The sequence below is a fragment of the Pinus tabuliformis genome, chromosome 5_2 (genome assembly GCF_031772625.1).
Source record: "Pinus tabuliformis cultivar Carrire ecotype Pingquan chromosome 5_2, CPIR1, whole genome shotgun sequence".
NCBI lineage: Eukaryota > Viridiplantae > Streptophyta > Pinopsida > Pinales > Pinaceae > Pinus > Pinus tabuliformis.
The window spans coordinates 1,015,185,133-1,015,197,972 of NC_142306.1; the positions used below are offsets into that span (position 1 = coordinate 1,015,185,133).

Below are 12,840 nucleotides of genomic sequence, written 5' to 3' on the forward strand. Positions count from 1 at the left end.
CCAAATCTTACTCACCCAATAGAGAATAAACCCAGTAGAAGAATCTCTATCCAGAGACAAATGAACAAACCTCACAGGTGACTGCATTGTTCCCAGTGATGGGCAGTGATTGTTGCTCCGAGCTCTGCACTGGAATTGTGTCACCTCCTCTAGGAGCTGCGTCACTGCGACACTACGTCAGAGCTCTCCCTCTGCGTCAGAGCTCTCCCTCTACGTCACTACGACACTACGTTAGATCTCTCCCTCTGTGTCACTATGTCAGAGCTCTCCTGGTGCTTCTCTGCCTCTCTGCAATACTTCTCAATAGAAGTATTACACTAATCCACTGCATCGGTCATCTGTGTTGCTGATGCTTAGCCTGCTGCCCTTCATCTACTGCACTGTTGCATCCTGTACTACTGCCCATGACACTGCTACTGCCACTGCTGCATCTTTACTACAGCTCCCTCTCAAAATGTTGCCTCATGCTTCCCATAGAATTTCCATTGCTAACTGCTACACTGCAACTCAGTTGTTGAGAGGTAAGCAACTGTTACTTCACCCAAAAACTGACATCCTGGTTAGTATGGTTGCCTCGTGATGTTGAAGCCACCTTTGCTGCTAATCTGTGCTGACCCTCTGCTACTACTGCGCTGCTGCAAACTACTCTGTGCCTCTCGCACTGCTACAACATCTACTGCGTTGCCTCAGACTTTGGCACTCTAGCTCTGCCACTATCGTTCCATCACACTTCGCTCCAACCGACACCTGTCATTTTGCTACTGTTGTTAAGGGTACCCGTAGCTGTATGTGATCCAAGAGTTTGGGCACCTCAAGGATCTTGCCCATTATACAGTCCTCTCGACTAAAACTCCATATCACCCCACCTCTTCTCCAGAGGCGCATGAGCACTCATGGCACAATCGTCATCCTCGCCTTCCCTGTCAGCTTTCGTTGGAACAGTCTTCGAGTCACAAGCTTCCTCCTTGCCCTTCTTCCGGGGTCACTGAGTGGCAAAATGTCCAAGTTCCCCACACTTGAAGCATCTGACCTTGGAAATATCAGTCTTCTTTCTCTTTTGCTGCCCTTGTTGTCCCGATGATGCGAGAGTTGCATCCTCCTCCTCCTCCTCCTTCTTGACCCGGAATCCTTTGTCGCTACTCCCTGCCTTGGTCAACCTCCTGATCTCTTCTTGTCAATGAGATGCCCACATCTCCTCGCAACTAGGGAGAGTCGCTCTGCCCAAGATATTTTGGACAAATGTCTCCCAGTCCTCGGTGACTGCATTCAGGGCAGTCCTGACCATGAACTCAGGATTTCGTGTAGACCCCACGGAAGTCAACTAGTTACGAATCCCTTGCAACCTGAGGAGGAAGGGATCGATATCTTCTCCCTTCTGCATCTAGTACTGTCTCAGCTGATTTTCTAATAGCATCTTCCATTGGACGAAAGTGCCCTGGTACAAGGTGGTCAGTGTTTCCCACATCTCCCTTGTTGTGTCCTTCTCAACAATGTGTGGGACCACATGATCTTTGACCCCGTCTAGAATCATGCATTTAGCCTTCGCCTAGACCTCCTCGTACTTTTGTAGCGGATCAGCGTCGACCGGAACAACAACTACTTTCAAGGCATAGTCCTTGATGCGATGTTTGTCTAGGATTGCCAGGATCCTGGCTTTCCAGATGACAAAATTGGATGCTCCATCCAATCTATCCTAATCCTCAATCCATTGACTGCCATCTTTGCTCAACAAATATAGGACATGTTCTCTTCTCCCTCTCCTGCTGCTAATCAAACAAGACTTGGATCTGGATTTCCTTGGCGAAAGAAACCCTTTAAGGAACAACCTCCTCTAGACTCCCTCTAAGTCTTGATTTCCTTCACGGAAATCCTCCGGCCAAATGTCGAATCACTCCTCTCCAATCCTCCTTTGTTGTTGCAACCCAAATCTAGATTTCTTTGGCTAGAAATTTGTCAAGGGAGTGACTCCCTCTACCTCGGCTCTGTCTCCACAAAGGCTATTCTGCACCAACAGCAACAGTGTCCCATCAACTCCTCAGATCGAATCTGTTGTGCTCCCCCAGCCCTAGCAACTGAAGAATCTAAGCTCCTTTGGGTCTGCGCAATCACTGCGTGCGCTATATCAGCGCCTCCTGGCCACTGCGTCACTCCTTCCTAGTCCAGAAAGATGACGTGGCTCTGCGTGACCTTGATCTACCCCTCTCCGCTTCTGCACTAGCCTAGACAGTTGACGCAGTTGCTGCGTGGGCTCCTCCCAGCTACTGCGCCACCTTCACCTAGCTCAAAATGCTGACGTTGGCACTACGTGAGCTTTTGCGTCACTTCTTCTGCACTGCGTCACTCTCCCTCTGCGTCTTTGGCTCTGGAAAAATGCTGTCACTCGGGACAGCTGCCTCTTTGTAGCAAATTCTCTGGATCTCCCGGTAGGTGTCTTCAGTGTCCTATGATCTACAATGCTCTGATACCATGTGAAATTTTTTGAATCTACACATCAGAAATCCTACTGCAATCACAGGTTTATCATCTCCTACTTGTTCTTTACATTCAACAAGTTATTTAATTATATAAACAACGATGAAAACACTATTTCAGACTACACATACATACAAATCATAAACTGAAAATAGAATGAGACAATCACACAAGGGACACCATTATTTTTCGACAATCGTTTGCGAAAAAAACAAATTCGGGAAAACCAGTGCAGCATATAGAGGGTTTGTATTATTAAGTAGAATTCTGAATACAACTAAGGTGTCAAATCCGGCTCATCCAACAAAGAATAAACCCAACAGAAGTACCGCTATCCACAGACAGATGAACAAACCCCACAGGTGATTGCGTTGTTCCCAGTGCTGGGCAGCGATGGTTGCTCCAAGCTCTACGCTAGAACTACATCACCTCCTCTAGGCGTTGCGTGACTGCAACACTACGTCAGAGTTCTCCCTCTGCGTCACTGCGTCAGAGCTCTCCTGCTGTGTCACTGCGTCAAAGCTAACCTGGTGCTTCTATGCCTCTCTACTATGTATTCTCGGCCTTGGACTGAAGTCCCTCTGCCGAACTGCCCCTCATTGCAACATATCACTTGTTCGATTTCTCAGCAAACCTCGCCCCAGAAAAATCGAACTAACTGATCTCTCAAGTGTCTCTCCAACTGACCCTCAAGCTTCCTCTTATACTTTTCTTGTTGATGAATCAACGGCCGACATTAAGTCCCTAATCAACAGTTAAGATTAAAACAGACTTGATCCTCGTCACTTAGAAGTTTCTCACCCATATTCTTATTAATACCCATTAATATTTTTATTTTTCTAAGTTTAGACTTAGTAACCTATTAAAAATATTAATTATTTTAATAACTCCTCTTTCGGGTGGAATTTCTCCAAATGATTTCTGGGTCTTGGAGATCTCATGTGTTCTAGTCCCCTGCAAAATTTCGGAGCTAGAGCACATCCGATGCTACCCAAATCAACAGCAAGTTGGTCCCATCCTTGAGCTTTGCCTAGGAAAGGGTACCCCAGATCACTTCACACCCATCTTCACTGATCTATCCTTCATAAGTGATTCTCTATATATTGGGTCTCCTCCCATCGTTGAAAATCCATAAAGAGTAGGAAGCTTTAGCTGTGGTGACAGTGGCCTTTAGCTTCATTGTTGCTCTTGACCTTGCAAGTGCCCCTCTAGGACCCCCTGCTAGTTTGAGCAGTAACAATCAGCACATTTTCCAGAGGGCATAAAGACCAAAATTTATGTACAAAATGGGAGCTTGATACCTGTCCTAAAGTGAGCCGAATAGCCTTGAAGGCAGGACAAATCTCCTTGTTCCAAGGACAACATTCCCAAGATGGCTGAATAATATATATGCAACAGAGATTATAGTTTCAGATTGAAGGGTGACCAAATTCTGAACTGGAGGAGGCAGCCAATAATATATGTATATCCAGATCTGAAGATTTCTGCCTACTTAGAGGGCCAAGTTGGGCTGAAAGCATCTACAGTCAGCGCAGAATTGAAGATTCCTCATTTAGGCCGACATTACAGACCTGTAGCAGCTTGTTCCAGTAAATTTAAGAGGAGCATCAGCCCTGTAGTAGCTGATAATTAAGGGGCCGAATTGTCTAGATTGTTTGGAGCAATTTCCAGGTGTTGTCCTCCACTTAGCGAGTGTAATCATTGATGATATTCTTCAATAAAATCAGGTTCCGTCTATTCGATAAAATTATATATTCTATCAGCCCATTGTAAGCCCCTAGTCAGTGGTATATTGCTATGTATTTCTGAATTGAATATTTAAGCAAAAAGGCAAATTTTATTATGTATGGTGCTTGTTGATTTGCATATTTATGGCTGAGTTTTACATGTGAATATACCCTCTGCTCCGAGATCTGTTATAAGCACATACATTTTGCATTTAAAAAGGCCTATCTGTAACCAAACACAGAAACCATACCTACAACAGTACCATAGAAACTGATTTGATATAAGATCCCATTGGGAAATTTACAATGACTCAGAGATTACAGTGGTATTTTAGGGTTATTCTCTAAAAGGAATATTACAACAATGCATTCGCTTATTAATCGCGACCCTCATAGTTACTTGAGTAGGCCAGTATTATAGACCAACACTATAACTAATATTTTCTGTCATGTGTGTTTCAGATCAAGAGAAACAGGTCTCTAACACTACCACGCTAACCATACTGACAAGAAGGGAAAAACATATTAATGAAAGACAAAAAGTGAGTAAAAGAGGTCTACAAAAGTTCTTTTCAGGGTTTTAGCCAAAAAATAATATCCATACTTTTATATTCTATCATATGTACATGATTACCTACAGTTTTACTATGCATAATCTACCTTGTTTATTCAAAAGGTTTTACTATACATAATCTACTTTGTTTATTCAAAGAATCATTTGCATATGATAGGCATTTTCAGAGTAACACATCTTAGCGCAGACCTCTATTGGCTTTCTTTTCAGAGGGGGCAAAGGTGACAAGGCTGTTTTTTTCTGCTCAGTAAAAGCCTGAATGTTCTTTGTAATTGATATATTTGTGGACAAGTTTTTTGTTGCCTTTGAAGAACTGAAAATCCTTTTATTTGTCTGCTTCAGGATTGTCGGTGATTTGTCATTTTTTACCATAGGCCTGCAATAAGCTGACTTTCAAGGTTAACAGAAATATTGAAGTGTACTATAAAAATGATGAGTACACTAGATTAGTGGTAACTATTATAAGGATGGGAGTGTTTAAACTTTCTATGGCACCTCGAAACCTGCAGGCTAGGATGATTAGGAGGGTACTTTTCAGGGATCACAGTAAATGCTACTTTCGTCTCAGTATGAAGTAGTTTAGAACTCCCATGAAGTGGATGTTTTCCAGTTCTCTCTCCAGGTTCAGTAACCTTGGAAACTTCAGATGGAATGCATTTCTGAGTGTGATGGCTGGGTTTAGATTGTGACGCAGAAGAAATTCTATCCAGTACTGTCCTGTTTCCATGTGTTGTCGAGGATGGAATATGGCCTGATTTTTTCAAGCCCCGCAAAGAGGTCTCTCGAGATCTGTATCACAAGAAATACATTGGAGATTATTGTTTATTCTTTAAAAGTTTATAAACCAATAAAAGTTTATTCTTTATCATGTGTTTTTTAATCTAACTTTCTCCTGTCTAACTATGATTGAAACTTCAAGACTTTCTTGTAAAGAACTAATTGAGTGAAAAGTATACTTGCTCATTGATTCAACATTTTAGTTTCACATCATAGTTCCCATTATGCTTCGTTGTGTGTGGCAGGCCTCGAAAAAATGATGTGAAATCAAGGTAAAGAAGGTCAACAGTGATAACGTGTTACTGCAGTGGATGGTCCTGAGATTTCAATTGCAAAATAAAAAGCTACACTGCATGACAAATTGATATAATCCAATGAGATTACATGATTGAAATAAATAAGCAAAAGTTACACCTAGTAATTTGGGACAAGGAGGAGTTGGACCAAACAGTTAGGTACAACTTGCTTGATTCCTGATCATACTGCAACTTGATTTATTTCAGTTGTATATCATCAGGGTTATCTGGAATGTGCTAAAAGATATCATGAAGGAAGACCAAAACACTGGATATAAGTCTAATATAGCGTGGTGGTTAATAATCCAAATGCTGCAAGGAATTCTAATTCAGACTGTAATGGCAAGAAATCTTCCTCAGAAAATGGTTTTTGAAAGCAATCAATTATATAACTCAGGTGGTAGGCATCCAATTAAGAGGCATATTGCCAATTTTAATGGCAAGAAGGACAACAAAGCTAAGTTGCACAGAAATGGGAATGGATACAGATATGGGGTTTGAAATGGATATGGCAAATTTTCAAAAATTCTGGATACGGTACGGCAGGAAACGGCACGCACACACACACACACATAAAATAAAAATTTCATATTACCATTCATATTTTAGAATCTAGATTAGGTCTAAAGACTAAAAATACATAAACAATTATCATCTATGATCTATCATGATTCATCATCATCAATTCGGCATAAACATTGTCATCATCATTAATGATTATTATAGCATTCATGATTCAATATATCATCAAGTTTTTGTTTCAAATTTCAATCGTCAAGTTATCAACGTGACAAGTTACACCATCATTTCCAAAATTAATAATGCATACTACATAGTACAAAATACAAAATGAACTATCACCGGCAGTCTACTATCATTTTTCATAATTCATATGGTTGTTCAAAAGTTTAAAAGTTAAAACACCATCATAAATTACATTTACATATCATCAAATATGTCTTCATTCATGCCACTAAAAAGTTCCACATCCTCTCCAAAAGTGGCACTGGGAACATCGCTGCCATGTCCACTTGAAGATCCACCTATTGGTGACTATGCATCAAACAAAGTCATATGAGACATGACATTCAATGTCATATCCAAGTTAGGCAACTCTAGTTCCACGTCCCATAACTTGGTGGGCCCACATTTGTATTCATTGTTGATTTTTGGTAGCATCGAATGTGCTCTAGCAATGAAAATTGGTGGAGAGACTAAGGCACATGAGATCTCCCAGACCCAGAAATTGTTTGGGGAAATTCCACCCGGATGGAGATATTAAAATAATTAATATTTTTAATGTGACCCTAAGTCTAAACTTAGGAAAATTAAAATATTAATGTGTATTAATATAATATGGGTGAGAAATTTCTAATAAACGAGGATCAACCCAAATCTAATCTTAGCCGTTGATTAGGAACTTAATCTCGGCCGTTGAATCATCAACAGGAAAAGTATAAGAGGAGGTTTGAGAGTCAGTTGAAGATACACCAAGTTGATCAGTCAATTCGATTTTCTGGGGCAGGGTTTGCTGAGAAATCGAGTTAGTGATCTGTTGCAGTGAGGGGCAGCTCGGCAGGAGGCCGAGAATACATATCAGAAAGGCAAAGAAAGTGCCAGAGAAACAACGCAAAGCCCAGGAAGGTTGTCGCAGAGGCAGCGAGGTTTGACGCAGAGGCTGAGGAGGCCAGAGAAGAAGAAGCAGAGGGCCAAGAGGCTGATGCAGAAACAATAGAGGCTGACGCAGGCAACACAAAGGGATGCAGAGCTAACGCTAGGCTGAAGAGGCAGCGCTGAGGAATTTTCGTGGGGAAGACTAAGAGCTGGTTAGCTGACGCAGAGCCGTAGAGGGTGACAGTCTCTGGAGGGTGACGCAGTTCCTGAGGGTAGCTTGGAGCAGCTTTCACTGTCCAGCTAAGGGAGCAGTCGAAGTCACTGTGAGGCTATTCATTTGGTTGTTGATTAGCCGGAATATCTGTCTCCGAAGAAAGGTACTTCTGCCAAGGAAAATCTCTGAAGGGTGAGCCATTTCTGGCACCCTAGTTGTATTCAGAAAACTGCATAATAATAAAACCCTCATATCTGTTGCACCGATTTTCCCGCATTGGGTTTTTCCGGGGACGATTGTCCAAAAATAACAGTGTCCCTTGTGTTGTCTCAGTTTGTTTCAGTTGTTGATCTGTATATGTGTGAAGGTTGCATTTGTGTTTATTTCGGTATTTATATTGATAAATAACTTGTTAATTGAAAGAACAAGTAGGAGATAATAAACCAGATAATGCAGTAGGGATTTCTGATGTGTCAAACTTAGAAATTTCCACATCGTATCAGAGCATTGCAGATCACAGGAGGACTAAAGACACCAGTAGAAATCTAAAATTTGCAACAAAAGTAGTTGTCCCGAGAGACAGTGTTGTTCCTGAGCATAAACAACAAGAGAAGAAGTGACGCAGAGCCCGCGTCACCATTTCGAGCCAAGGAAAGGGCCAGGGCAGAGGCACAGAGAGGCAGAAGAGGCTCACAAAGAGCCACGTCATCCTGCTCAGCTAGGTAGGATTGACGAAGTTGGCCAAAGGGGCAGATTCAACTTTTGTCGGGATTGCGCAAAGCCTAAAAGGCTCAATTTCTTCAGTTGTCGAGGCTTGGGGAGCTGTAGACAGATTGTGAATTAAGGAGCTGGTGGGACGTTGTTTCTATCAAAGAAGAACAGTGTCTATGGAGGTGAAACCAAGGTAGAGGGAACCACTACCTCGATGGATTTCTAGCCAAGGAATCTAGATCTGAGTTCCAGTTGCAAGGAGGATTGGAGAGGAGTGGTTCGACAGCTGGCCAAAGGATTTCTAGGAGGGAAATCAGGACTTAGAGGGAGATTTCCAAGAGGGGAGTTGAGACTCAGAGGGAGTCCTGAAGAGGAGCTGAAATGGCAATGAACGGACTAAGGGATCAGGACAAGTTGGACGGGGCTTCCAACTTTGTCATCTGGAAGGCCAGGATCCTAGTAATCTTGGACAGACATCACATCAAGGACTTTGCCTTGAAAACCGTAGTTGTCCCAGTTGAACCGAATGCTAATGAAAAGTATGAGGAGGTCGAGGCAAAGGGAAAATACTTGATCCTAGACGGAGTCAAACATCATGTCATACCACATATTGCTAAGAAGAACATGGCAAAGGAGATGTGGGAGGCATTGACCACCTTATACGAGGGCTCTTCTATGCAGCGAACGATGTTATAGGAGAATCAGCTGAGGTCATATCAAATGTAGAAGGGAGAGCAGATAGATCCATTCCTTCTTAGATTGCAGGAAATTCGCAACTAGCTTACTTCCGTGGGGTCTACACCAAATCTAGAGTTTATGGTCAGCACTGCCTTGAATGTAGTTTCCGAGGAGTGGGAGACATTTGTCCAAAGTATTTTGGGCAGGGATACTCTTCCTAGTTGGGAGGATATGTGGGCAGCTCTTCGCCGGGAAGAGATCAGGAGGATGACCAAGGCAGGGAGTAGTGGCAAAGGAGTTCAAGTCAAGAAAGAGGAGGAGGAGGATACGGCTCTAGCATCTGAAGGACAGCAAGGGAAGAGGAAGAAGAAGGACATCTCCAAGGTCAAGTGCTTCCATTGTGGGAAGCTGGGACATTATGCATCCTAGTGTCCCAGGAAAAAAACAAGGGAGAGGCTTTCGATTCAAAGGCAGCTCCAGCTAAGGCGGAGAAAGAGGTCGAGGCTGATGATGATTATGCCTTGAGTTCTCATGCACCTCTAGAGAAGAGGTGGGAGACATCGAGTTGTAGTCAAGAGGACTACATGCTAGGGGCAAGATCCTTGAGGTGCCCAAACTCTTGGATCACATCCAGCTACGGCAGCCCTTAACGACAGTAGCATGATGATAGGTGTCGGGTGGAGCAAAGTGTAGTGGAGCAGCACGGCAGTGCTTCAGTGCACAAATTTGAGGCAGCGCAGTGGAGGTTGCAGCAGTGCAAGAGGCACAGAGGTGTATGCAGCAGCGTAGTAGCAGCAAAGGGAGCACAACAAAGCAGCAAAGGCAGCTTCAGTGTCACGAGGCCTCCAGACTTACCGGGATGTCAGTGTTTGGGAGAAGACAGTTACCTTCCTCTCGGTTACTGGGTTGCAGTGCAACAGTTAGCAATGGCAGTGCTAGGGGCAGCATGGGCAGCATGTTGAGAGGGAGCTGTAGTACAAATGTAGCAGTGGCAGTGGCAATGTCATGGCCAACAGTACAGGAAGCAGCAGTGCAGAGGATGTGAGCAGCAGGCCAAGCATCAACGCAAGTACCGATGCGAAGGATCAGTGTGATGTTTCTATGATGAAGCATTACTGGAGCACATTTCTTGCTAAGAGGGAGTGTTTATTTTTGGTAGCATTGGATGTGCTCTAGCCATGAAAATTGGTGGAAAGGCTAAGGCACATGAGATATCCAAGACCCAGAAATCATTGGGGGAAATTCCACCCCGAAGGAGAGATTAAGATGATTAATATTTTTAATGTGACCCTAAGTTTAAACTTAGGAAAATTAAAATATTAATGTGTATTAATATAATATGGGTGAGAAAGTTCAAATAAACGAGGATCAAGCCAGATCTAATCTTAGCCGTTGATTAGGGACTTAATCTCGGCCGTTGAATCGTCAATACGAAAAGTATAAGAAGAGGCTTGAGGGTCAGTTGGAGATACACCAAGTTGATCAGTCAATTCGATTTCTAGGGGCAAGGTTTGCTGAGAAATCGAGTTAGTGATCTGTTGCAGCGAGGGGCAGTTCGGTAGGAGGCCGAGAATACATATCAGAGAGGCATAGAAAGTGCCAGAGAAACAGCGCAAAGCCTAGTAAGGCTAACGCAAAGGCAACAAGGGTTGACAGAGAGGCTGAGGAGGCCAGTGCAGAAGACGCAGAGGGCCAAGAGGCTGACACAAGCAGTGTAGAGGGCTACAGAGTTGATGCTGAGCTGAAGAGGCAACGCTAAGGAATTTCCGTGGGGCAAACTGACAGTTGGTTAGCTGACGCAGAGCCGTAGAGGGTGACGCACTCTCTGGAGGGTGACGCAGTTCCTGAGGGTATCTTGGAGAAGCTTTCGCTGTCCAGCTAAGGGAGCAGTCGAAGTCACTGTGAGGCTATTCATCCGATTGCTGATTAGCCGGAAGATCTGTCTCCTAAGAAAGGTACTTCTGCCAAGGAAAATCTCTAAAAGGTGAGCCATTTTTGGCATCCTAGTTGTATTAAGAAAACTGCATAATAAAAAAACCCTCATATCCGCTGCATTAGTTTTCCCGCATTGGGTTTTTCCTGGGACAATTGTCCAAAAATAACGGCGTCCCTTATGTTGTCTCAGTTTGTTTCAGTTGCTGATCTGTATATGTGTGAAGGTTGCTTTTGTGTTTATTTCAGTATTTATATTGATAAATAACTTGTTAATTGAAAGAACAAGTAGGAGATAATAAACCAGAGAATGCAGTAGGGGTTTCTGGTGTGTCAGACTTAGAAATTTCTACATTAATCTCTCTTGTGTGACAGAAGGCGAAGGCCATTCCGACAATGGAGTTGTGAGAAAATCCAAGCCCTAGCCTCGGGATCATACTTGTCCATATCATCCCCAAAGGCTACTACCTTATTGGATCAATTCAAAGTTCAAACCTTTAAGTGGATATTCTCTCTTTGATCCATTTCCATACCTTGTCCAGGTTACGGGTAATCATTGGTTGCTATACTCTTCTCTCCTACCCTAGACTGGGTCCACTTGGTCCAGTGTGGTCCCATTCATTTGAAAAGACATTCTTCAAGAACCATCCGAGATACCAATTACAATAAGGATTTTTGAGATTGGGAAATTCCTTCGTAAGTCATATCCCATAAACCTAACCCTTAAATCCTTCCTTTCCCTAGAAGACATTGTACCTTTCTTAGAAAGCAAGCAAATTCTATCTTTTTAATTCTTTAGGAAAGGGGTTATTTGGGTCACTCCACATCATTCCATTGACTTATCCTTCATCAGTGACTCTATAATATACCGGGTCTCCTCCCATAAGTCAAAGTCCGTAAATAGAAAGGAGCCTTAGTTGAGGTGACAGTGGGGTGAGACTCCATTTGTTGCCCTTGGCCTAGCATTTTCCCTTTCGGGATCCCCTTTACGTCCCCTGCTATTTTGAGCGGTAACAGGTTCTATTTGTCTAGTGAAGAGAATTTGGTTGCTTATCTAGGGTGCGAGATTTCAGTCTCCCTCTAGGGCTGGGGCTGTGCCCTCCCTTTTTAGCAGTTCTCCAGTTTTCTCAAGCTGGCTCAGGGTAGCATATCTCAGGAAGGAATATACTAGCACACTGCTTCTCGGCCCTATCCTGCCTTACAGAAGATGGATACAAGTTCTTGGGGAAGAAGATGCCCTCGCTCTGGCTAGGTGTCGGGGAAGGAGGCATCGCCCCATGCCTTGGGTCATCATCAGAGCTCACCACCACCCCCTTGCCAACTCCGTCTTTGTGCTTGCAGTGTGCAAAGGAACTGGCTGAAATTAAAGTGCAGCTCTCAGACATAAAGGACCTGATGTATCATCAAAGGGTGGTGGCATATGAAAATTCAGAGAATATTGATGCCAAAAGTAGGCAGGTCGATAAGCTCGAGGATGAGGTTGCTGCGCTGCGTACCATGATCAAAGACATACAACTGCTGATGTCAAAGATGGGATCTCCTCAGGAAGAACAGAGCAACCCATCTAAAGTCCAGAATTCGGGCATTAATCTGAACCGCCTGGCTGACCCTATCGGCTAACTTCACTTTGCAATGTCTGGTTTCTTCTGCATAATTTTGCTATCTCAATTTTGTCGAATATATACTAGTAGGCTAAATAAGAGTACTGTGTCAGTTGTAAATTTTTGTAATGTTCATGAATATCTGGGCTCTGCAAATCAGGATGGAAATGGAAAAATAGAAGCCCAAGGGAAAATTCAAACGTAATCCACCCATGTATCTTGCTTCGACTAGGCAAAGAATTAA

At 43.3% G+C, this 12,840-nt stretch overlaps 1 protein-coding gene across 1 annotated transcript in view; it reads right to left on the bottom strand.

Annotated features, from left to right (window-relative positions):
* Positions 1 to 12,840, bottom strand: part of LOC149162716 (uncharacterized) — a 258,643-nt gene that overhangs the window by 114,340 nt on the left and 131,463 nt on the right. Inside the window, exons 4-5 of the mRNA XM_089435774.1 lie at positions 5,269 to 5,562; positions 4,963 to 5,149 (exon numbers count right to left, since the gene is read on the bottom strand). Of these exons, the coding sequence (XP_089291900.1) occupies positions 4,963 to 5,149; positions 5,269 to 5,562 (481 nt within the window). The remainder of the gene's footprint in view (positions 1 to 4,962; positions 5,150 to 5,268; positions 5,563 to 12,840) is intronic.